The sequence below is a fragment of the Populus nigra genome, chromosome 2 (assembly GCF_951802175.1).
Source record: "Populus nigra chromosome 2, ddPopNigr1.1, whole genome shotgun sequence".
In the NCBI taxonomy this organism is placed as follows: domain Eukaryota; kingdom Viridiplantae; phylum Streptophyta; class Magnoliopsida; order Malpighiales; family Salicaceae; genus Populus; species Populus nigra.
In genome coordinates this window covers 36,039,307-36,066,369 of record NC_084853.1, presented here as the reverse complement: position 1 = coordinate 36,066,369, position 27,063 = coordinate 36,039,307, and the positions used below count along the sequence as shown (strand labels likewise).

At 30.3% G+C, this 27,063-nt stretch overlaps 2 protein-coding genes across 2 annotated transcripts; one reads left to right on the top strand and one right to left on the bottom strand.

The window, feature by feature from the left end:
• Window positions 1-540: 540 nt before the first annotated feature.
• LOC133681944 (cytochrome b561 and DOMON domain-containing protein At3g07570) lies at window positions 541-2,660 on the top strand. The gene is made up of 4 exons (XM_062105156.1): window positions 541-871; window positions 945-1,344; window positions 1,917-2,206; window positions 2,302-2,660. Exons 1-4 carry the CDS (start codon window positions 698-700, stop codon window positions 2,530-2,532), a joined length of 1,095 nt encoding a protein of 364 aa, XP_061961140.1. The 5' UTR covers window positions 541-697; the 3' UTR covers window positions 2,533-2,660.
• A 12,832-nt stretch (window positions 2,661-15,492) lies between these two features.
• LOC133682640 (uncharacterized) lies at window positions 15,493-22,749 on the bottom strand. Its single transcript, XM_062106072.1, has 7 exons — window positions 22,135-22,749; window positions 21,940-22,039; window positions 19,680-19,742; window positions 18,441-18,555; window positions 17,195-17,277; window positions 16,416-16,477; window positions 15,493-15,974 (listed from the first exon to the last, which is right to left on the bottom strand). Exons 1-7 carry the CDS (start codon window positions 22,410-22,412, stop codon window positions 15,869-15,871), a joined length of 807 nt encoding a protein of 268 aa, XP_061962056.1. The 5' UTR covers window positions 22,413-22,749; the 3' UTR covers window positions 15,493-15,868.
• Window positions 22,750-27,063: the final 4,314 nt, after the last annotated feature.

The following is a 27,063-nucleotide window of genomic DNA, read 5'->3' as shown; positions in this document are numbered from 1 at the left end:
TTATTTTCTGTGATTTTATTCAATTTATTTTTTATGAGTTTATCCTTATCTCATAACCTAGGTCATGGGTTTTGATGAGTTCGGCCTTGCATAACATTTTTTAGGGTGTGAGTTTATTCAACCAGTTTCATTTGTATTTATCTTTTAGGTCACGAGTTTTTTACGATATGAATTTATCTATTATTGATTTAAATAAATAATTTCAATGAATATATTCTGATGAATGTCTCATTTTGTGTGATTGAATATCTTGATCTATATTCATTTCTCAATTTTTTTTATATATTTCTCTTATGGTTATTATTAATGTTTTTTTTCATTTATTTATAATTTATTTAATTAAATGTTTGCATTTTTTTTAATTTAAACTTTGAATTTTTATGTTAAAAAACACATTGAATTAGCTGCCTACTCAACAAATTTATTTTTAAAAAAAAAAATTATACTCACAGCAGATCAAGGGTTAAATAGCCAATTCTTACATAAATATTCTTGATTCCCATGTTCATGTTCATTGACATTAACATTGTTCCATCACAACTACTTGCTTATTAAACAAAAATTCCTATTGATCTCTTCCTTTTTATAATTCATATGTACATCATCATATTTACCTACTACAATTCCACTACTTTGCCACTTTAGGGTCAGATCATCATTAAACCAACGAGAGAGAGAGAGAGAGAGAGAGAGGGAAATGATGGCACCTTCCGTTATCTCCATCATCTTCTTCACCATATGTGGCTTAGCATTCTTTGTAAACTCTCAAGTAGATTCCTGCAATTCCAATCTAAACATCAACAGCCTCCCTTTTGACTCAGCATCTCTCCACTGTGTCAGTGCTTGGAGTTCTCAGGATTTCATCCTTCGAGTAAGTTTACTTTATTTACTTTACCATATATAATTGATTTCTTGATAACACTACTTGCTCTTGTTATGTGCAGTACGCGCAGACTTCATCAAATTTATGGAGCTTTGTTCTGTCAGCACCAGATGCAAATAGTTACATAGCTATAGGGTTTTCAAGCAATGGTTTGATGATAGGATCCAGTGCTGTTGTGGGGTGGATATCGGCAACTGATGGTTCTCCGGCAGTAAAAAAGTATTTTCTGGGAGGGCAAACTTCAAAAGAAGTGGTACTTGACGGAGGAAACCTAGTAATTAACACTTCCATGATCGTAACTCAGTCTTCACGCCTGTATTTAGCCTTCCAGTTGAACACCGACCAGCCGGCGACTCGGATAATATATGCTCTCGGACCGACCGGTGTGATGCCTTCTTCTCCAAGCTTCTCCTTGACCCGGCACGCTGACATGGTCTCCACAACCTTGAATTATGTTACAGGTAAGAACAGGCAGGCTATATGATTAATTTTGTTTTTTTTTGTATTATATGTGTAAAATATTAATTAATTAACATAGTCCAATGTGCACTAGTTCATGAATCATTTGTCAACACAATATGATTGGTGTTGCTGTCCATATGCCAGGAGCATGCTATATTTTTAACCTAAACTTTATTTGATCAGGTCAGAATACTGATCATATTATAACTCTAAAATGTGATTTTGAAGTCACCATAATTAAGCTGACTTGTTAAGCAACTGATCTTAAGAAGAAGAACAAATGCTTTATAACATTTTAAGTGAAAATAATAATAATTAAAGGCTATGAGTAAAATGTAAAATTACAGGTTTTCAAATGAATTTTTGGAAATTATAAGAAGAATAATTACTACAAAAACAATTCGGTTTTCTTCCGCAAGTAATTAAGATTTATTTATTTATTTATTTATTTATTATGCTTGAATTCGGTAAATATACATTAATTATCATTATTATTATATGTAAATGACAGATCAAACAAGCAATCATATATATATATGGATTAATTATCATTATTAAATGCAACTGACAGGTCAAACAAGCAATATCAATGTAAGGCCACAGTCAAGATTAAGGAAGAGCCATGGAGTATTGAACATGGTTGGCTGGGGCATTTTGATGATAATCGGAGCAATAGTTGCTCGCTATTTCAGGCAATGGGATCCTGTGTGGTTCTACGTCCATATTTGCATTCAATCATTGGGATTTTTACTAGGCATAGCTGGTGTCATCTGCGGAATCATCCTCGAAAATCGTCTTGGTGCTGATGTCTCCACCCACAAGGGTCTTGGGGTCTTCCTTCTTGTTCTTGGATGCCTTCAGGTCTCTCTCTCCCTCTCTCCCTCTCTCCCTCCCTCCCTCCCTCCCTCCCTCCCTCCCTCTCTCTCTGAGACTGTAGCCTGTATTTTTGTACGCAGGTGATGGCATTTTTGGCTCGACCAGATAAGTCGTCAAAGGTAAGGAAGTATTGGAATTGGTACCACTACAGTGTGGGGAGGATTTTGATTATATTTGCAGTAGCAAATGTCTTCTATGGAATCCATTTAGGTAAAGAGGGACGAGAATGGAAGGGTGGCTATGGAGGTGTTCTTGCTATCTTGTTTGTAATTGCTTTTATTTTAGAGGTGCGAATGTGGATGAAAAAATGAGTTTCTTACACCTAATTCTGCTACACTTTCAAGGTTTCCATTACTATTTGTAACAGAATACTTCTTCGATTCTGCCTATGTTTTTTTTTTTTTTTAATTGATTGATGACATTGGATTTTACCTGGCAATGCCGATTTATACTGTGTAGCATTGCCCTTCGTGTGTTAAGTCATACTGAACGTTTGAACTGGTTACTAAATGAAAATACTTTCCATGTTAATATCATCCATGTTTTTGATGATAGTGGTTTAAAATCTTAATTTTACGTAAAAAATAAATTGCTGTTGAAAGAAAAATTTTCCAGTCTTGATTTTGAGTTTTTAAACAATTTTTTGTATTGGGTGGTTTTATAGATGTTTATTAGGTGTTTTAAGGTGAAAAAAAGTTGAAAAACAAATTTTCATATAAAAAATACCAATCCTAATTTTCTAGCCATAACTAATGGCTGGATTCCAAGAAAAAACGAGCGACCTGTTACATGTTTATTTTCTTTCAAAAAAATATTTATATATCTCACACCGACGAATTTGATTCGATGAAAAAACTGTGAAATCTTGTAGTGATCCATCTTTAAAAAAAAAATCATTTAAGATGTGTGGGCCTTGGCTTTTTTTAAACATGGATGTGCTCAACCACCAAATCCCACCACCCAATCCAGGCCTACATGTCTAGATCTCTTTTTTATCCATTTGTTTTTTTTTTTAATTTCATCATTCATTGTTGATTTTGTCTTAGGTTTTTTTTCAATTTTAACAAATTTTGTGATGTTTTTAATAAAATATGATTTATTTTTTACTAGCTTATTAATAAGATTTTAACATTTTTCGGGAGATTTTAGCTAAAACTAAGGCTAACATGATTGAGGAAGAAGACATCATTATTGTAGTTGTTTCTGAAGTCAATATGGTGACCAATAATGAAAATTATGTGGTAGACTCTAGTACTACTAGACACATATGTGCAAATAAAGAACTTTTCCCTACCTATAAACCCTTTAAGGATGAAGAAGAAGTGGTTTACCTTAGAGATTTAAGAACCGTAAATGTTCTTGGTAAAGGCAAAGTCTTTCTAAAATTGACTACAGGCAAAACACTAGCTTTGAATGAGATGCTACATGTCCTTAATATAAGAGAAAATATGATCTATACGGCTTTGTTAGGAGAATTTAATTAAGATCAAAATGTCATTTGAATCTGACAAGATTGTAATGACTAAAATAATATATTTATAGGGAAAGGATATTGTAACTATGAACTTTTTGTACTCAATGTTGCTAATGTAATGAACAAAAATGCATATTTTTCTGCTTATTTTCTTGACTCTATTAATCTATAACATGCTAGATTAAGACATGTTAGCTTATCTTATCTTAAGAAAATGAATTCAATTGGTTTAATTTCTAGTTTGAATTCTTCATCTATGAATAAATATGGAATATGTGTTAAAGCTAAAATTACTAAGAAAACATGTACATTTCTTAATAGAGAACTCAATTGCTTAGCTTAATACGCACATATTTAGAAGATTTTAAACAAATTTTGACTAGAGGATGTGAGAAATATTATATGACTTTCATAAATGATTTTTCAAGATATACAAAACTTATCTACTTAGAAGTAAAGATGAAGCTTATAACATGTTTTTATTATATAAAGCAGAAGTAGAAAATCAACTAAATAAAAAAAAAAACAAAGAGAGTTAGATCTGATAGAGAAGGTGAGTATGTTCTGATAAATGACTATTATGTAAAAAAATGTATAATACATGAAGTTACTCCACCTTATTCACTCGAGTCTAATGGGGTAGCTAAAAGGAAAAAATAGAACTTTAAAGGAAATTATGAATGCTATGCTAGTTAGTTCTTCAACACCTGATAATTTATGAGATAAAGCTATTTTATCTGTATGTCATTTACAAAATAGAATTCATAATCAGAAATCTTATTTAACACCTTATAAATTATGGAAAGGTTATTCTTATAATTTAAAATATCTAAAAGTATGAGGGTGTCTAGCTATGGTTATGTTACCTCAATAAAACAAAAACTTTTGATTGTATGTTTATTGGTTCTGTTAAAAATAATGTTGTATATAAGTTTTAGTTTTAAAAAGTGATGTGCTAAATTGCAATACTGTTATTAAAACAAAAAATATAGAATTTTTTAAACACATTTATCTATTAAATAAAATATTTCTCATGCACATATTGATAATAATAGAGTTGATGAAACTCATATTGAGGAAGTGAGAAGGAGTAAGGAACAAAGGAAAGAAACTTCCTTCGAAAATGATTTTTTTTTACTTATTTTAGAAAGAAGCAGTTAAAGTTAAAATTGATTCACTTTTACAAAATCAAACTTGAAAGATTATTTATTTGCCCCTAGGTGCAAAACTTATTGGTTGCATATGGAGTTCTAATAGAAAATATCTTCCTAATGGTTCTATAGATAAATACAAAGCAAGATTGGTTGTAAAAGGTTTTACTAAAAAAAAATAGATTTTTTTGATACATTTGCACTTATAACTAGAATTCTTTAATTTAAGTTTTAATTGCTTTAGTTTCTGTCATAACCTTTTTATACATCAAATGGATGTTAAAACCACTTTTCTAAATGGTGATGTAGAAAAAGAAATATATATGTTACAACCTGAAGATTGTATAGTACCTGGACAAAAGAATAAAGTTTGCAAATTAAAAAGGTCTTTATATGGCTTAAAGCAAGTTTCTAAGTAATGACATGAGAAATTTGATCAGGTTGTTTTAAATGATGATTTTTCTTCAATTACTATGGATAAATGTGTGTATACCAAGTCTATTGATAATGAAGATGTGATCATTAGTTTATATGTGGATGATATGCTTATTTTTTGTACTTGCATGAATGTCGTGCATAGTACTAAATGTTGCTTAGATTTTAAATTTGATATGAAAGACATGGGTGAAACTAGAGTAATATTGAGTATTAAAATTATAAAGAGAGACAATGATATATTGTTAACAAAAGAACATTATGTAGAGAAACTTCTCAAGAAGTTGGGTCACTTTGATGTAACACCTGTGAATATTCCTTATAATAATAACACTTAATTAAAGAAAAATAAAGATGAAGTTGTTGCTCATCTTAAGTCTAATGTATTTAATAAACTTCACTTGACCTGACATAACATACTTTGTGTATAGATTGAGTAGATATACACATAATCTCAATCATGAGCATTAGGCAGTGATAGTCTAGCTAATGAAATATTTGAGAGGTACCATGGATTATGATATTCTATATAGTGAATTTCTCGTTGTATTAGAAAGATATAGTGATGCTAACTAAATTTTAAATTTAGATGGGATTAAATCTACTAGTGACTATATCTTTATTCTTGATGGTGGTGTAATGTCTTGAAATCAAAGTTTAATCACTCGGTCCACTATGGAGTCATAATTTATAACTTTGGAATAAGTAGGAAATGAAGTTAATTGGTAAAAGGATTTTATAACTGAAATTCCATTGGGTACAAAACCAACACCTTTTATATCAATGTATTGTAATTGTCAAGTGGAAATAGCTATTGCTAAGAATAAATCTTTTAATGGTCAAAATTAACATATTTGATTAAGACATGATGTTATGAATAGCTACTAAAAGGTAGAATTATTTAAATTGATTATGTGAAGTCAAAAATGAATTTGATTGATCCTCTGACTAAACAATTTGGTAGAAAAATGATATTAGAAACATCAAGGAGAATAAGACTAATGTTAATTGAGAAATCAAAACGATGGCAACCTAATATATGTGATTAGAAATCCCATGAATTTGATTCATATAAGTAATAACAAAGTCTTTTATGATTCTGTAGTACTATAAAACAAGTCTTTTCCTATGATGTGAGAATAATGCTAGTCTGCAATTAAAGAAAGGATGAACTAAAATGTTCTTAATGAATTCCATATTATATATGGATAGTGCTTAAATTGCAGTGAACACTTGATGGAATCATGTATATGAGTGTGGAGTGGGGCTGCTCTTATGAGATATCTACTAGCAAATCTCTAGAGTACTCATTAATAACAAGGCGTGTGCATGGCCTATTAGTGCAAAACCAAGTCAAACAATAAGAAATGGTGGGGCTATGATGTGATTAATAAGATACATAACTTGAAATAAGGAATTTTGGTCTATAGAAGTTAAAAATTCACCAATAATCCTATAAGTTAAATCTCATTATTTATATGATTTGGTTCATATTCTAAAAGACACCAAGTTTGATGCATTACACTTAAATAGAAATCCAACAAGTATATTCTTATTCTAAACAATATTCTGAAATATATGAAGGGGGATTGCATTAAATAATAAAAGATTTTTTCAAAAAAAATTTTTATCTTACATTAGAAAGATATTATCTTTCCCTTTTAAATTGAAGTATTTAAATCAAAAGGGTTTCTTATCTCACATTAGAAAAACACAACTTTCTTATTGTGGACATAGAGTATATATATTAGTGGGCTTCTTATCTTACATTGAAAAAATAAAACTTTTATATAGTAAATTTTGATATGAGATAGTAATTAACAAGAAAATAGTAGTGGGCTCGCACGTATAAGATTGAGTTAAACAAAAGAAAAACCTTTGATTGCCCCTGCATGGTCTCCAGTAATAATTTGTTTTTTCACCCATAAACTAAAACAATAATTTTTTAAACTCCTAAAATCAAATCTTTAACAGCTCCAAGAATTAATTCCTTAACAACCTTGTTCTTTTAAAACCATTGTAACAGTTGCCTGAACTAATTCTTTAACATCTCTTTTTTAAAATCATTATAACAACTTCTTAAATTAATTGTCTGATAGCTCTTTTTAAAAAAAAAAAGCCATTGTAATAGTTCTTTTCAAAACTATTATAACAATTACTAAAAGACAACTCTTTAATTCTTCATTTATTTTGCTTTCTAGTTGTTGTTGTATGTGGTGTATATACATATATATGCTTCAAAGGAGCACAAGATGCTTCAAAGGAATAAAACAAGTCCAGGCATGAGCCTAGGCTTTAAGGCCTAGACACGCCAAGGCTTCTTAATCCAAGTCAGGCTCGCATATCTTATTTTTTTTAATTTAATTAGTTTAAATTTATTTTTTTAAAAATAATTAATATATAATATTTACAAGACATTAATTTATTAAATTCCCAAATTAATTAATACTAGATCTTATATGTTATTTTATAAAATACCGTTTACCTTTTCCTTAATTTTTGAATAGGAGAATAGGAGTTTTTTTATAATATTAGAAGGGGTTTTTTTTCACAATGCATTATTATTTTTTAAAATTTTATTAGGTTGTTTTTTAGAGTATATTTTTATTTTTATGTAATTAAATAAAAATTATTTTAAAAAATTGATGTTATTAAGTTGAGTCAGATTTATGATTTAAGTAATTATTAGCTAGGGTTAATCGTTGTTAATCAAAGATATCATTGTCATGATATTTTGTGATATACATTCAATTTTAAATATATAATCAAAATTTTAATTATAAATAAAAATATATTAGTAACTCATAGCTAAACACGAACCAATTACTCTAGTTTTTAAACTAGTAGGGCTCTACACAAAAACACCCCTTTTTAATTTAATTTAATTTTTTTTGAAATTTGCCTTTTAAATCAATCTTAAATATTTAACAAAAATAAAATCTTTTACAAGTTAAAAGAAAAAAAAATCACACCTCTTTGACCAACCCTAGAATCTAAGGTAGAATGTTGCCCCTATGTAAAAATAAAATGCCTATAATTTCGGGTTGAATTTGCTAAAATATAGTCATCGAAGAGAAGAGAAGGAAACGAGAAAATGGTGAGGACGAGGTTGGCATGGTTAGAGCATCTCCAATGGAAGATGCTATATTAAAGAGTCAAATTGATAAAATAGTTTTTTGAATAGTGTAAATATAGTTTTGGTTTTTGTTTATGTACATTCCAATGGTAAAAAGCTATTTAAAAAAGCCAATTATATTTTAATATATTTTAAGTTAAACTAATTTTAATATAATTATATAATTAATTTTTTTATTTTTTATATAATATACTCATGATGTTATTAATTATATAATTAATATGAGTAATTTATAAAATTAAATATAAAATTAATGAAGTAATATGAAAGTTAAAAGATATAATTTTAAGTTCAAATTTAAAACTTTTAAATTTAAAATTTATTTATATAAATATTTTCAGTTTTCAATTTTATATGTTACTGCTAAAATTTTGGTTTTTGAAAAGTAAATTCAAATTCAAACTTTGAAAAAATAACCGCAAACATTCTAAGATTTCAAAATTTAGAAAAAAAAAATCCATCTATAAATATTCTCATATACCTAAACATTTTTTTCTCATCATTTTCTTCTCGCCAATCTTTATTATATTTCATTAAAATTTATCATAAGTCATTCTAATTTTAATTTTTATGATGCTTTTGATTTTGATGATGACACTTCCATGTTCGCCTTTGAAGTTGCTACCGCAGTGGTTGCTGAAAAGGAATCGAATAATCAAGGGCGGAGAACAGAGTATCGTGGCTCTTTTCTTGGTCACAATATTGTCAATCGTAAAAGAAAAGAAAGTGAGTTAAGACTATGTAATGATTATTTTTTTGAAAATCCTAAATTCACTGAAAGTCAATTTTGAAGAAGATTTAGGATGAGTCGTTGTCTTTTTCTTCGAATTGCAAATGTAGTGGAAGCTCACAATCCATATTTAAAACAAAGGACAAATGCTATTGGTGTTCTTGATTTATCTTGCCTTCAAAAGGTAACTATAGCTTACAGGATACTTACATATGGTATTCCTACAGATCTTATTAATGAATATCTTCGAATTAGGGAAACCAATGCGATAGAAAGTCTTAGAGCTTTCGTCAAAGCAATCGTAGAAGTTTTTGGTGATTGGTATTTAAGGGCACCAAACGAGACCGATATTTATCGATTATTATCAATTGGAGAGCAATATGGATTTCCATGGATGTTAGGGAGCATTGACTATATACATTGGAAATGAGAGAAATGTCCAACTGCATCGCATGGGATGTATATTGGTCATTATCATGAACCAACTATAATTCTAGAGGCGATGGCTTCATAAGATCTTTGGATATGGCACGCTTTTTTTGGAAAGCCTGGATCACTAAATGATATTAATGTTCTTGATCGGTCACCCATCTTCACTGTACTTGTTGAAGGCCGTACTGCTCCTATCAATTATACAATTAATGGGCATGAATATATAATGGGATATTATTTAGTAGATAGGATTTATTTTAATTGGTCAACCTTTGTTAAGACAATCCCAATGCCATTAGAAGCAACGAGAAAATATTTTGCAAATAAACAAAAGTTTGCAAGAAAAGGTGTGAAGCGAGCATTTGTGGTGTTGCAATCTCGTTTTGCAATTGTACTCGGACCTATACGATACTAGGATAAAGAAACGCTTGCAAATATTATGAAAGCTAGCATAATAATGCATAATATGATTATTGAGGATGAAGGAGCAATGAACCTTAGATTTGACTATGAACATGAAATCAATTCCTTTACATCAGTGTCACATGGTAAAATACCAAAACTACATGATTTTCTTCAAACTTATAATCGAATTAGGGATAGAGCAACTACCAAAACTACATGATTTTCTTCAAACTCATAATCAAATCAGGGATAAAGCAACTAGCTCTCAACTTCAAAAAGATTTGATTGAACATTTATGGGAACAATATGGCAACAAGTATAATCATTACATTTGAGCTTCTTATGTTATCATAATTTTCAAGTATTTTATGTTTTTATTCATTATGGTTGTTATCTTTTAAGTTAATTAATCCTACTTATTGTTGTTAAGTGTTAGAAGAACTTGAAAAAAAGTATTATGAATTGATATCAATTTTATAACAATATATTTAAAATAACCCAAGAAATTTCTACATATTTAAATAAAATACATCACATTAAACAATAAATCAATCAAGTTAATTAAAAATTAAAACCCCTCTTTTGCATAATTTCTAACTTTCTATTTTAAATATACGCTGCAGAAATTGGATCCAAATTAGAAATACTCATTTTCATAATTTGTTCTTCTTTCTCAATCCTTTCTCCTGACTTTGTTGAATCATCATAGCTTATTGCTCTAACATAATTTTTCTGTCTTGTTTCTTCTTATTCTTAATTTCAACTAGAGTATCCATGAATTGTTATAAGAGATTTGTTACAGTTATCTCCCCAACTTTATCTTTTCCTTGTCTACGTTTAAGTCGCTCCTTTGCAGCCTTATGACCAATTGGTCTATCTTGATAAATCAATGGTTCTCTATCTTCTCCTAAACTAACAGAATCAGTAGTAGATGGAGCTGATGAAGCTGGACTTGCATTGACATGACTTTTTTGTTTCTTGTTTGACCTTTGATGTTGACTTGCACGCTCAAATTGCCATTTGGGTTCCTTTTTTTTTAAGATAACCCAACAATGTTCTAGTTGAAATCATTTGTCAACGCAAGAAACATACATTTGTCGAGCATCATTAATCTGGTAAAAAATTAGAGAAATTCAATAATGTTAAAATATGTGTTAAACAATTAAACATGGAAATGAATATTAAAATTACCCTTGATTCTTCAGTCATTCCACTTTGCTGATGATTTTTAATTTGAGTAACAAATCTAACAAATTTACCGACTTCTCTATTTATTTATTGCCATCTACTTAAGATGCTTATTTGAGAATGATTATTGAAGTTTCCTCCATTCTTTACAAAGTAAGCATGTACTCGACTTCTCTATATTAGAATTGTTTGTTGTTTGTTTTGTTTGTTGTTCAACTCATAAGAAAGTTGGTAAAAAAGTTTGGAAAATTTGAATCCATCTATATTAAAAAAAAAACTCAAGTCAAAACCTCATAAGAGGATGTAAGGGAAGCTCGCATTCAATGTCTAGCAATTTTTTAGTTTTCATACAAGTGAATTAATAATAAGCATTGCCTCCTACGTATTCTGACATTAATATAATCATATAACCATTATAATTTGGCTATTTTTAGGAACTAAAAGAAGATTGATATACTGGTTTGGTTGCATTTTTAACAAGATAAAATATAATTGACCTCAAATTAAAACAAACAATCAAAAATAAATTTAAAATATGTCACTCCATGTTATCAATATCAGCTACCATCATTACTATAATTGACCTCAAATTAAAACAAATAATCAAAAATAAATTTAAAATATGTTACTCCATGTTATCAATATCAGCTACCATAATTACTTCCTCTCAATTTTGTCGAAGAGAACAACATAAATTAAGAGTGTCTTCCTTAACCCATATCAAAAGCATAAAACAAGGGAAAAAATCATTATAAATAGCAAATTAACATTAAAAAATCTCAAGAATTAAGAGATAAAAAAAATAAAAAAAGTCTTTAAGCAAGAGTATCTTTTGGTTTCAACTAATTAACACAACTGATCTTATTAATTAACTGGATAATAACTAATTCTTGTTTTTCAAAATCACATAGAAGATGAGGCACAAGGCAAGGCTTTGAAATTTACAGGTTTATTTTCTTCTTTTTGTTATGTTTTCAAAGAGAGAAAAAGATGTTGGCCAACAGATACAAAACAAAGGAAAAGGATGTTGGCCAACTGATACATATCATTTCATTTACTTTTAGCTTCTCGAGAAATGTAGAAATAGCTTTTCAAAACAAGAATAAGCATTTTAACTGGTCATATAGCGTACCTGTTGGAATGTTTAAAACTAAAAATAAAAGGTAAAAATATAATTTTTTTTATTTTAGCTCTTCTTTTAAATATTGTGTTAGATATAAAATAAAAATTATTTAATTAAAATTTTATATAAAAATAAAAATACATTAGGAATTAGAGCTAAACACGAACCAATTTCTCCTGTTTTTAAACTAATAGGATTCTACATAAAAACTCTAATTTTTAATTTATTTTATTTTATTTTTAAAATTCAACTTTCGAATCAACCTTATATATTTAGCAAAAATAAAATCTTTTACAAGTTAATAAAAAAAAAAATCACACCTTTTGACCAACCCTAGAATCCAAGGTGGAATGTTGCCCCTCTGTAAAAATAAAATCCTTATAATTTCGGGTTGAATCTGTTAAAAAATAGTCGCCGAAGAGAAGAGAAAGAAACAAGAAAATGATGAGGACGAGATTGGCGTGGTTCACAGTGGGATTTTCGGTATCAGCAGCTGCAATTTCACAATTCGCTTGGAGAGACCTTTTCAATCAAAGATATGCCCTTTCTTATCATGTATAATGCCTTCCTCCTTTTCCTTTCCTTTCCTTTCCTTTTTTTCATAATTGGTTTTCTCCATCTTATTTATTCTCTTTTTTTTATTTTATTAAACAGATGAACCAGAAATTTGAGGACCTTGAAGCTAGAGTCCTGAATCTGGAGTCTTTTTCTCCCCAGAACTCTAATCAGACTACCCAGGTTTGTTTATGCTTCTATCTTAGTTTTCTTTTATTCTAATTAATTTGTCAAATGGATTTTTTGACAAACTGAATAATTATTACCCCAAATTGATGGGCTTTCTCTGTGTGTTATTGTGAAGTATGATGAAGTGAAAAATGTGTTAATTATACAACTAATAGTAGTAATTTGGGATTACAAAGCTGCTAAAACACCGGTTATTTGTAGCATGATATAAGCATCAATAATGCAATTATCTTGAGTAGTTAAGAGCTTTGAGAAATACAGTGGAAGCCCGCCTCATGGATCAGGTTTGGGTTTAATTTAAGATCATAAACAATATTCCTACCATTACTGATAGCAAGTAGAAAGGGTGATGATGATGATGATTTTGACGTCGATGGAAGGAAATTTGATTAAGCTGAACTGTTTTATGTTGTCTAGACTCTCCATTCAGTTCAGTGGTTCAGTTGCGAGCTAGATTTTCTATGAGATTTTGCAATGCTAGATAGATCATTCTTTATGGCCTTAGCCCAAATCATTTTCAGTCAACCCTCAACCTAAAAAAAAAAGCGAATCATATTTTGATGATCTCTTTCTCCGCCTGGTATCCCGTGGTCAATGTTGTACGTATCCAAACCATCTTTAAAAACTCAAATTTGAGGTTGTTCTCGGCAGGAGCCCGCTCCACCTTCTCATGGGCGGTCTTGTTTCTTATCTAGTCATTTCTTCTGTTAACAAACTTCCATTTTAACCTTCCTACCTATGATACACTCTATGCTTATGCCTTTTTCCACTGCACAACACTCACTACCATGAAGCATGGTTTGCCTAACCACACTTACGTAATATTTACCAACCTATTGTAGAGTTTTTATCGTATAACATTCTAATTTTGCTTCCCCATTTCAACCACTCTGCCTTGGTTATATGGGTAATATGTTCCTCAGTGTTCCCTTCTTTTCAATGATAGACCTAAGTATTGGAAATGGTCGCAGTCTAGACCTTCTACTTTGTCAATGCTAACAATGTATTCGTGTTATTGATTTTACATTGCATACACCTTATCATGTAATGCTTTGTGTTGTTTATCCTTGACATTACTTTGTCGATATGAGCATCATTTAGCAATAAAAAAATCCTTGAGTTCATTTTCTTGCTTTGTGTTGCCCTACTTTTCCATATCCGTATTTTCACCTGCAATATCTCAAGGGGGAAGAAGAATTTATAGTTGACTGGCTAAGGTTGCTCTTTCTTATTTTATTATAGGGAAAAGTGCCAGTAAATTCATTTTTGAAAAATAAATGACCATTAAATTCTATGACACTTTCTTAAACCAATAAGTTCATTTCTATAATTTATCTACCAAGAAAGTTCCTATTTAATTACAGTACCTCTATTACCCTCCACATGTATCTAAAAAAATTAACATTCAAATTGTTCTTATTTCTTCTTTTTCTAGTTTGCTTAAAAAAACTTTTATAATGATTTTTTTTCAGATATTTAATTTTGCTCACATGTAAAATAGTTTATTACTAGTCAGGTGTTCGCACTCCGTTGCGGGCTGGATCAAAAGTTTATTTTTAAAGAAAAAAACTTTTAAGCTCGGTCAATGTGTTTGTAATTTTAATCATTTTCTTAGATTTTTATTATTGTATTTAAAAAAATTCAAATGTTATTATGATTATAAAAGTAAAAAAGAATGATATTAATTCATATGTTTGGCATTGCTTTTCGGAAGCATTTTTGAAAAAATTTAAATTTTTTTTTTATTTTTGCTTTAAATTAATATGTTTTAGATGTTTTTATATCATTTTATATGCTAATGTCAAAAATGATTTTTTTAAAAAAAAATATTATTTTAATATGTTTTAAAATAAAAAACACTTTGAAAAACAACCGCTATCATACTCCCAAACACTCACTCTAAATATAAATATAACGATCAGATGTTTGGAAGAAAAACGTGAAAAATGTACTTATTGATCTTGAAAAAGTATATCATAGACTTGTTGGTCTTTTGCTTCATAAAAGCGAACGTATTTATACTTTTTTGTCATTATTATATGTTATTTGCACTTCACTTTTGAGTAGAGTTGTTTATTGATTGCATTCCACTTTTTATCCATGGCAGGTTGACAGTTAGATCTTGCCATGATCTCGTGGATTAGAGACCTTTTTCGTGTTGCCGTTAATTGCTTTGAGTTTCCTGTTGTCATTCCTTGCTTTCAAGAGTGAGAGCTTCTGTTCAACTTCGAGATATTATACTTTGATTCCCAACTTTTCTGCTATTTTATGTAGCTGTAATGTTCTTTAATAAAGGAATTATCCAAGCATGGACTAAAAGCAGTCGCGGTTGAGATTTGCATCATTCCAGATTAGTCACGGTTGTGGAGGAAAAATGGCTGTAGCGTACAAGAGAAACGGAGAACTCTATGCAATGTGCCACGGAATAAGCCTATAGCAAGAGCAGTTCCGGATTCGGAAAAGGCCCTTGATCCAAACCTTTTCTTCTTATAAATGGTGTCAGAAACATAATTGAGCTTCTTCATAAATAAGCTGCTGTATCTGTTATAGCTAAAATCACTTTTTTTTCTGGGAGAAAAAAGATTTAAGTTCCTTACCATCATCCCCCGAAAATGAACCTGCGAAGAAACTGGTTTTTCAATCATTTGTACTGTCAGAATCCCCCTACGCAGCTAGCCATTCGTTTGTCTGTTGCGGGGGGGAACGGGCTTCTCTAACATAATCGAAACAGCCAACCTAAATTACAGAAAGTCACTAATACATTCAGATCAGACTGAAAGATCCATACTCTGGGGCAGCAACCAGAGAGCGAGCTCATGAATCAAGGTTTCATTGATGGGATGATGGGGGGAGGAGGATGTTGCTGGCAAGCTCCTCATTCATCTTCACTGGAAGCGGGGGCATCTGCTTCATTGTCTCTGGCATGTCATTTAAGCTGCACAACTTACTAAAATTAGAAGCACGAATTAAGCTCATCATCTAGTAGCACTATGCTATATTGTTGTAGAATTGAGACCAACTTGGTTGCATGTCCACACACGCCCCTATGAAACTACTTGAAGCGAGGGTTCTATACCCCGCCGATACAAATTAACAAATTTCACCGGTAACCGATCATTAAAAACTACCTCAAAGCCTTTCACGGTGATAAAAACCACCACCAGATACTTTGAAATTTTACCATGCAAGTCCCCAGAAATTATAACAGCTATAAACGATAAGAAAATAGGTTGACCAACCACTATGCTGCATTATGAAGTGCACTTGTTAGAAGATACCAGACGGTCAAGATATGATTGCAAGCACAAGGTATGAAGCTATGCCATATAGCAGAATTAACTCAGTCAGATGATAAATTAAGGAGGTAAGAGCATACTCATTCAAGAGAGCAAGGATATTCTCCCGACTTTTTCCTAAAAGATTGATATTATCATGTACCTGCAAAAAAAAAGATCCAGATTGGATATTATCATGTATCAGGAAACAATTAAATGAAGAATGCCGGCATTAATCATCCACTTTTGATTTTAAATAAGATGTTGCAACAGGTGAATATTTATCTTATAATGTGATAACACTGTGTAACAAAGCAATTTATTTAATTACTACTTGGTACCTCAGCTATCATGGTTCTGATCCAACAGAACAACAATCATTTATGCACAATGACCTCTATAGATGACAAGTTATCCCTCCCAATTTCACAATTGCACTACAAAGAAGCAAAATGTGCCTAATAAAAAACAATCCACTGCAACATTCACAGGATCTGAATGTTCAACTGTAGCAAAATGGACGACTTTCAACATAAATAGAAATTAGATTCTCTCAAAATTCAACATTGTCATCACAGAAGCAGGAAACTTTGATGTTGACCACGAAGACTATTTCTTCAAGTTCAAACGCTATGCAGAAAAGTTTGAACTGAAACAATTTCAAATAACAAACACCCTACTGATCTCATGCTCCTTTACACTGCAATTCATGTTGCACAAGCGTGTGGTAAAAAAAAGAATAAAAAGCAAAAAAAAGTACTAAAACAAAAGAAGTAAATAACAGCAATGGTCGTTGAGAACACAACTAGATACAATGTTAAAAATCTCATGCAATGACGATTGGTTGGCACTGATTTGGTGTCAAGTTTCTATGTATCACCTGAAAAGATGAAAAATTTGAAGAAATTTGACTCAAGATTTGAGCATTTTTCTCAAGAAGTTCTCCTGTTGCACCACCAATATCTGCAAATGACACACTATCAGTAAGGGGAAAAAAAAGTGATGAACATAAATAGAAAAAAGAACATAGCTAATAACAATTTAATAGTGCATGCTCGCCATTCATGTCTTTAAGCTCTGCAAATTCAACCACTACTCGGACAGAAGTATAATCAAGACCTATGCATTTCTGTACCATACAGGATTAGCATTGGTTGGGAAAGCAAAGTCTTATTCTGCAATTATGAAACCCTATTTATGTTGTTACAACTACACTAAGATAACATAGGCTTTGTGGTTGCATTATGTCGCAATTTATGTCCCAGGAAGCATGTAACTAAGGGAGGAGGTAAACTTGCCTAAATCCTCCAACCTTGTGACATAAATGAGTGGATGTGAACCATTAGGACAATGGATGCACTTACCTCAAACCAATGCTATCAGTGTCCTTTTATTATGATTGTTTGAGGAAATCATTGTTTTCCCATCCTGAAAATTATTCTTGTAGCTAGAGGTATTAGAGAACCCTGCAAAGCATGTTGACTCTAGCTTGAAGGCTTTTTAACAAACTGACGACCAACCAATTGTAATTCCTATTGGTAGGGCATTCACTATCTTGAACTCTTTTGTCATTTCAGAGAATTCAAGATCATATGTATGCAGAAAGAAAATCTTGATTTTGAAAAATATCATTCAGCTGATTGGATTCTGTACATGGCAGTTTTAGAAATTTGAGGACCATATAGAAATTGGTGGATGACTCCTACCAACAACGACATTAATTAGAGGAAAAAACAGGAGGCTAAATTTCTTTTACACCAATAGCCAACAGGATAAGGAGTGAATGGTACAACCAAATGAGGCAGCAGCCAAATAAAGCAACTGAGGTTCCACGTACATCTTCGTTCCACATTTTTTCCAAAATTTACTCAACATTAATAACTGGAACAACTAGTATGTGCATTACCAGTAATGAAATCTCCTTGAGTTTGTGATCATAATTGGTCATTATGGGGAAATATCAAATTCCAAAATTAGTAGTACTCAGCAAAACTGTACTAGATAACAAAATAATGAGCTATCCTAACTAGCACCATCAGTTTGGAAGAGCATAACTCATGAAAATGAATAGTATTTGTATGCCGCGTACTTTTCTATGTTCCTAATTTGTCCAAAACCAAACCAACCTTTGTAAGAAATCCCATCATCATTGTCTATGGGGATCATTGGAGCATATGAAGGACCATTGGGACGAGTTGTCAGGTGAGATGATGACTTTGTTGAAGAATCTGTTGCCTTTTCCTGCGAAACATATGTCAATGTTACATGGGCTTTTGAATACTAAAAAGTAAAAACACAGAATAATCTACATAAATAAAATTAATAAAACAATAATAGGTAAAAACCATTCATCACGTTGATGGGGTAAGATGGAAGACAACCAGAAGCTTTATATAAAATACACAAAACAGCCCCATCACCATCCCATGACAAGGAAACAATAGAATACACTATTGCAGATCATAAAGCAGTTGTGACTCTTTTTATGACTATAATTCCAAATACACACGTTAAATAAATGACCATTGACCATCTCAAACCCATGCCAAAGGCTGAAACTTTTCCAACAATCAAAACTCCAGGTACATGTTTTATGCAGGCATTCAACAAATGGGTGCTCCAAAATACTTGTGGCTAAATGCGTGCAACATAAGATGTGGGTATATAAATTTATCTACATGAGTACCACTACACTTTTGGTCTCTATAGGAATCATCACCGTAGATCCAACCTAAGGGGTAATTCTCTTTTTGTTGAATGAAAGAAAGAGCTCTAGGTACTCCCTTCACCGATAAGCCTGAACGCCTGCTATATTATTAGTAATGGCCTTGACAATTTTATCCTTGGTGGCAGAGAATAACATAGAAAGCCAAGGAGCTCGCAATTTGCATTAGACTGGTAAGGTAGACCTACCAACGAACTTTTCTAACTACCAAAACTGACTCAAGAGCTCTTTCTCTACCCTCCCAAATCAGGTCTTAAGATAATCAGGCAGATTTCTTTTGGCTTTCGGTGGAATTACAAGTTAAGGAATTAATCCCATCCTTGCATGCTCTTGAGTGACCGAATGGCTGAATCTGCTACACAGAACAAATCATGTGACTAGAAAATATACCGTGTTACTATGCTACCACATAGTTCTGTTGAACTTGATGAAATATGTAACTTCATCAATCTTTAATGTGATTGTTTGTTTATGTAAATATGCTGCTATGCATGAACACAAATGTAATGTTTGTTCTGGTGTTTCAGTTATGCTGTCCACAAATTTTCTAGCCAGTATGTTTATATCTGCTGTATTCCAATGCCAGCATTGCTAGTTAATTAAAAACTGCACAAAATTGTATTTGAAGGTTAGAACATACCTTTCTATCCTTATTTTTCCTTGCCGAATGATCTTCTTTCCTTCTCTTCCCATTTTCCTTTTTCTGAAAATAAAAATATAGCCAGTTAGACTACTTAATACACATGGCATACTAAATGTAGCATTTTTTTATGCTTGCATGAATCTACTTTGGCCATCAATCATGTTAAAAAAAGAGTAATAAATATATATATACCTTTTTAAAGCCAAAACAACTTTAGAAAAGAAAAGAGAAGAGAAGAATAAAAAAAAAGGGTAAGCCATCCTTCAAGAGAGGTTACAAAACAAACATGGGACAATGCCATGAAACAAATATCAACCATGAATGACAATTTCCTTAATAAACCTCTCACAGAGATCCCATGCTTCTCATCATTCACATATAAAGATTCGAACTCTTTCCAGGTAATCCATCCCACAATTTTATTTGTCAAACCATGTTTCTATTTAGGGATGTCTGACAGTTTTGTCCATTTTTGAAAAGCAGCACAAGGTTTTCCAATCTCAACCTAAATTATTTAATTAATTACAGATCTATTTCAAAATATATGGAATTCTATATTTTCCAAAGTTTTTGAGAATTTGCACAGCAGACAATACAATAAATGATAATTTAATAAATAGTTAAAAATTCAATAGTGGACGAACAAAATGGGATGGAGGGGGGTATATGTTTTTAGTATCGAACTGGAAAAAAGAAGAAGAAGAAGAAGAAATTGCACAATGTGTAACATCATAGAAAATTACAATGAAAAATGCAGTATGTTGAATATTCCATAACTATTATGTGATGATATATACAGTTTCTACAGGTGCAAGTCACTAAAACCCTTGAGACCATATAAGTGATGCGGTTATCCTCTAACTGCTTCTTTTTTTCTTTTTTTTATTCTTTCATTCATTTGTTTAGTTGTATTCAATAGCCCTCGAGGGTTAACCACTAACTTGACCCACCATCCTTGAAACAGACTCCACTTGGATTGCAACCTATTTGAAAAATGGAACCCGTTAACCAAAAACCACACATCCCAGGTACACTCCCTTTCTGCTAAACCAATCTAGAGGGTGGCAGGGGGGAGCAGCCAAAAATCACCTCATATAGATATCTTCCAATTAAAATAGTTTTAACTCTTTCATAAATAAAGAGATCCTCCCTCTGTAATACCCCTCCCACTCCAGTAAGGCAAGAGTGCATCTAAGTATATTGCATCATTTCTAGAATACCTCCAATAACATCAGGCACCAGATTCCCAAAGAGTTCTCTTCAAAAATCGTTTCTCTATTATTACTGACTCAACATTCATGTAAGTTTTTTGCAATGAGACCAAATTATTCATCATTGAATATTATGCAAACAAGATCCCAGAAAAAGGCACACACAATTTCAAATTAATTGTATGCGTCCTTCTTTTTGCCAGATATTTTGTTATCTTCCAACCTATTAAGCGGACCTAACCACAGCAAAAATAGCAAACTCGTTAAAACTCCATCTTCCCTAAACTAGAAAAGCTACCTCAGGTATCCTAGAGGTAGAGGCTAACATCAAAGGTCAATTTTACTCCCCAAAATACCCAACTGCACGCAATACTTTTTCTCCTGCCAACTTAAATCATTGCATTAAAGATATAAAATAAAATATAATGATAATAATAATACTGCACCTTCATGGGAAAAACAAGAAACCTCCCTTGCTGGTTTACCAGAACCTGTCACAACTTCACTCATTTTCTCTTCATCAATACAAAACTAATAATTTTCATTTTATTCAATCACACCTCAGCATTATAGGAAAACTAATCATTTCCCATTAGAGGTGAAACTAACTAGATGGGGTTTATCCAGGTCCAATTTGTTGACGGGAGTTTGCATGTAATCATTTGATATATTAAACTGGTAGTTTTTTAAGCCACCCATGCTAAATCCAAACCCTTAAATGTTAAGCTCCTCGCAAATTGATTGGTACAGGTAATATGCCTTTCTGAGCCGAGCCATTGACATTCATTGTCTTGATATCATTGCCAACATAACTGTTAGTCCAACACGATTACTTTACCAATCAAAGACTACTTTTATGTTTAAAGCAGGGATCTGGTTTAGCCAGCATCTCTAAATTAATATGGTTGGCAGGTGTTTTGACTCGAAAACAGGACATCAGCATTAGATTATTCATATAATCAACCTTTAAAAGTCAAATCAGTTCTAAACATCTAACATTTAAGTTGGAAATAATCAACCATTCGAAACCACACAATGGCACTTACGGTCATCCACCTGCAACGCAACGCCACATCTCGAACCGTTTTGTCCTTTAACTTCATCGCAATCTTAGCATACCGGACTAAGTTTGATTCTGATGCATACCTGCAAAAAAAAATTATAGCACCACTCTCATTTAAACTAATAATTAAATTTAAAATAACTAATAAAACAAAAAAAAATATAGAAAGAAAGCTTACTTGGAGAGCAAATCGTCCAGAATGGACTGTTCATCGGGACTCCATTCGACGGAAATACCAGGATCGTGCCTCAAAGACGACAGCGTTTTGGAATTCACGGCGTCTCCGGTTGAAAGGTTGTTAGAATTACTAAGACTAGCCCCGTTGTTGGTTGAATTCACAGGAACGCCATTCGCCGTTGACGGAGGTTTCTGAGACGCCGTGGCTTCCTGATTATTGCTGTCGTTATTGTTATTATCATTATTATTATTATTATTTGCACTAACAGCCATCACCATTAACAACCAATCGAAGAAACAAACTGGTAACACAAAAACCACTGCCTCTGCTTCTCTCTCTGTGTCTGCGTCTCTATCTCTATTTCTATGCCATTTATGCACACAGGGTAACACGCAGTCTCTCTACAAAGACAATTGGCTATGAATCAGCATGCAGGTGGTGGTAGACCAGAGGAATGGAATAGTGGTGCTGATTATTATTATTATTATTATTATTATTGGGGGATTATTTGGTTGTTAGAAAATGGAATCTCTCTGGATTTGGGGCATTCAACGCTCCGAGTAGAGCAGTTGCTGCTGCCTTTGCTTTCTTTTTTTAATTTTATAGCTTGGATAATGATGATGATGATAAGGATAAATAAAAATTTATTTTGAAGTGCCGTAATACTTTGTCTTTCTCATTTTAAAAATTATATTTTATTTTATTAATATAAAATTTAAATCTTGATAAATAAATAAATAAAACTAAAATGAATTATTATTTTTTACCTTTTTCTTTTTTATTTTCCCCTCCCGCTTCTTTCTCTTCTCTCCAGGACATCTCCTAGACTTTCTTGGAAAAAAATATATGGTACGTGGCTTATATTTTTCTTTAGAATAACTAGGAAAGAAAATTATCAAATTAAGACATTATTTGTAGATTTAAAAACTAGATAAAATAAGATTTCTCTCCATATAAAATTAAAATAAAAATCTAGAAGAAGTGGGGGAAGTATTATATATATATATATATATATATATATATATATATATATATAAATCAGATTGTAATAATGAATTTATGATTTTTTCTTTAAAAAAATCATAAAAAAACTATTTTTTAAGTGATATAATAATTTTTTCACTTGATTTATTTATCATTTTATAATTGTTATTGTCAAATAATCTATTCAAGGAAATTTTATTATAGTTTTTTATTCATTGAAATAGTATAATTATGATATTGTTTTTGAACAAAACATTTTTTGAACTAGATAATGGAGGTAAGGTAGTTATTTTTACCATGATATAATTATCTTTTTTAAATTGTATAAGATTGGATTGATAATTTTACTTTATTTTATACAATAAAAATATTAATTTAACTTTATAATAAAATAATCTAATACTTACTACGAAAGGATATATTTGTATTTTCAATTTTTTTAGAATAATATAATTACTATGATGTCCTTAAAAACAAAATCAATTGAACTCTCACCCAAATATTTTTTTTATAATTTCACATCGATTTTATTGTAATTTTCATTGGTGCTCGGGGGCATTGTTGTAAATTATATTTATTAAATATAATTAAAAAACTTGTTGGGTCATGTGCGGCACACGTCACCATGTAAACGACCCCCGTGTTGTTCAGGTGGCTTATGAGAGTCGTCTGGCCACCAAAACAACGTTTGAAAGGTCTGGACAACCTGAATTAAATGAGGTGGTGTGTGTTCTAAGATACATGGCAGTTTGGTGGTGGCAAGCCTTTTTTTTCCATGTATTCTCTCTCTCCCACCTAAATTTTCATGTCAGCCCCTTAAAAATTCAAGAACAACCCATTCATTTATTGGCTCTTCTGATATAGTTCTTTTTTTATTGTGATTTTTTTATCTTAAATAATTTATTGAATTTGATCCTAACTCTTTTAATTGTTATTTTTTGTTTGGTTTCAATTGATTTTGTTTTACATTTTCACCCTCTTTTGTTTTATTTCCTATCAAATTTAATCATTATTCTTTTTTATTATCAATGTTTTAGGCTTGACAAGTTTTTATCTTAAATCATAAATGATATTAGTTTACAATTTCAAACTCCTTTGTTTTTTTTTCAAATTTAATCCTTGTTATTTTTATTGCTATTTTTTTTATTTGACAAGTTTTTAAAATTGATATTTTTAAATTGGCTCATAATAAACATCTTAATTAGACTTGGATCCATGGCTTCACGGGTTGTGATTTTTTAAATTTTGACCAGGTCCAAGATATTTTTTCGGGTTTGCTTGGTTTTTACAAATATTTTTCAATTTCATCCTCTATGATTTGTTTTTTATATTTAGACTTTTATCCTTATTTTTTTAATTGTTATTTGTTTTATTTGGCATCATTTTTTTAATGCATCCTTCTTGGGTTTTTTTTAAATTTTTAAATTTTACCTTTATTATTTTTGTTGCTTTTATAGGTTTTTCTTTAAATATTTTTTTACCGATCTCATCTTTCAAAATTAAATTGGATAAGGATTAGACTTTATAATTGAATTTGGCTCAAAGATTTGATAGATTGTGACTTTTAAATATTAAACCAGGTTTAAGAGACTCACCGGGTTTGCTTATTTTATTTTTCCTTTTTCTAAACTTATGTTTTTTTTTATTCTCTTTGTTTTTTGTTTTTTTTTTGTATTTTAATTCTATTGGGTTAGCCCTTAATAATTTCTTTATATTTCACCCCCTATCATTTTTTAATTTATAAATAGTCTATCAAGTTACAAATATTTTTTGATTTTCACCCCCTATAATTTTTAATCTTTCAAATTTAATCCCTTTCTTTTAGTTGTAATTTATTTTATTTAGGATCATTTTTAATTATTTTTTAAAATTTCATCCTTCTTGGGGGTTTTTTTTTGTCAAATTTTATTCCTATTATTTTGTTGTTTTTTTTCTTTTGCAAGTTTTTTTATTAATGTTTTTGTAACACCCTACATTTTTAACTTTTAACACTTCATATACGGTGTTTAAAATTGTCATATTACATGCTAGTACATTTTGTTTTCTTTTCTTTTGGACTTCAATTAAGGATATGTGTATTATTTATATGGATAGATATTATATGACGTGTTGCGTAATGATTATGAGAGTAAAGTCCAAGATGATTGGACTAGATAGTGATGATTGTTTTTGGTAAATGTGAAATAGTAATTCCACTCTTGTTAAGGTAGATATTTAATTTATTTCTCATTCCATGTAAATTTATTCGGGATTTCATAGTTTTTTTTATGATTCCATTCTTCAAAATTAAATTTGTTAAGAGTTAAGTTTCTTGAAGGATTTTACAAGTTACAAGTTTTAGAGATTAGACTAGATTTAGGAGGTTCGTCTGGATTTGCTTGGTTTTTTTTCTCTTTATTTTTGTTTTATTGTCTTCTAGGTTTGATTCTATTGAGTTAGCCCTCCATATGTTTTTCAATTTCACCTCTTATTATTTTTTAATCTATAGATAATTTATTAAATTACAAATATTTTTTAATTTTATCCCCTATGATTCTTTAATCTTTCAAATTTGATGCTCATTCTTTTAATTGCTATTTATTTTGCTCGAGATTATTTGTTTTCAAATTTCATCCTCCTTATGTGTTTTTTTCTCATATTTTATCCTTATTCTTTTTGTTGTTTTTGAAAGTTTTTTTATTAATTTTTTTTAATGATTTCATCCTTCAAAATTAAATTGATTGATAGTTAAGCTTCTTCATTAAACTCAAGTCTATGATTTAACAAGTTGTAAGTTTTTAAGATTAAACTAAATTTAAGAGGTTTGCTTGAGATTAAACTGAGTTTTCTTAGTTTTTTTTTTAAATTGATGTTTTTTTTTAAGTTTTATATATTTTTTTTAGTTTTTTTTATTAGGTCACTATTGAGCTGTTCGATAAATTTAAGTATGAATTTTTATTGTTTATTTATTTTATTTATCATTATTGTTTTTTAATATTATTTAAATTACTTGATCTAATGACTCAATACTTAAATTTTTTAACCTAACAAGTTTTTTTTATATAAAAACATTTGCTCAGCTCGTTGAGCACCTACATCCCTTTCCGGTGGTTTTCTTTTGCAGCATCCTTCTCCGACGACAATTCAAGGGCTCCAATCCTGAGGCCTTCTGGTTTCGGTCATTTTCACAACGTGTTTTGGGGAGATTTTTAGATCATGAGACATTGTCTTCGTTGGGTGGCTAAGATTATTTTGACTTGATGTCAAAATTGTAATATTTAGCATTAGAGCTTTTTCGTCAGTTGATAATTTTGTAAATAATCCATTCTTTTTTATTAATTTTTTTGACAAGCATGAATAACGATATAAAATGTTATGAATTTATAAATTTTACAATGCAAACTATAATTTTTGAAGAAATAGAGGCAAAGTAAAAAAAAAAACTATATAAGGGTAAAAGTAATTTTCTCTATTTATTTTACTTACATTAAATTTTTATTCGACAAACCATATTAATGACAGGAAAAAATATGCTTTTGTTTATGTATATAAAAAAACAGGAGTGAGAAAGAGAAATTTCAACTCATAAAATATATTTTTCTCGATTGAATTCTTATTAATATTTATTTTAATCACCACAAGATTATATATATATATATATATATATATATATATATATATATTCTTATTGAAATGATGAGTATATATGTTTTCAAGGTTTTTTAGAAGAATAGTTGGGAAATAAATTTATAACGAGGTTAATTTATCTTACTTCAACTTTTCTAGCTAAAATATTGAGGCAGGCACTTATTGAAATTTAATTTTATAATTATATCAAATTGGTGTGATAATGTATTATTAACTAAAAAAATATGTGGAGGAGACTTAACAACCTTAACACATTTATAAATCAAGGAGCTTTTTATTTGATCTTTAAAAATACAAATATAATTATGAGGGGTGTAG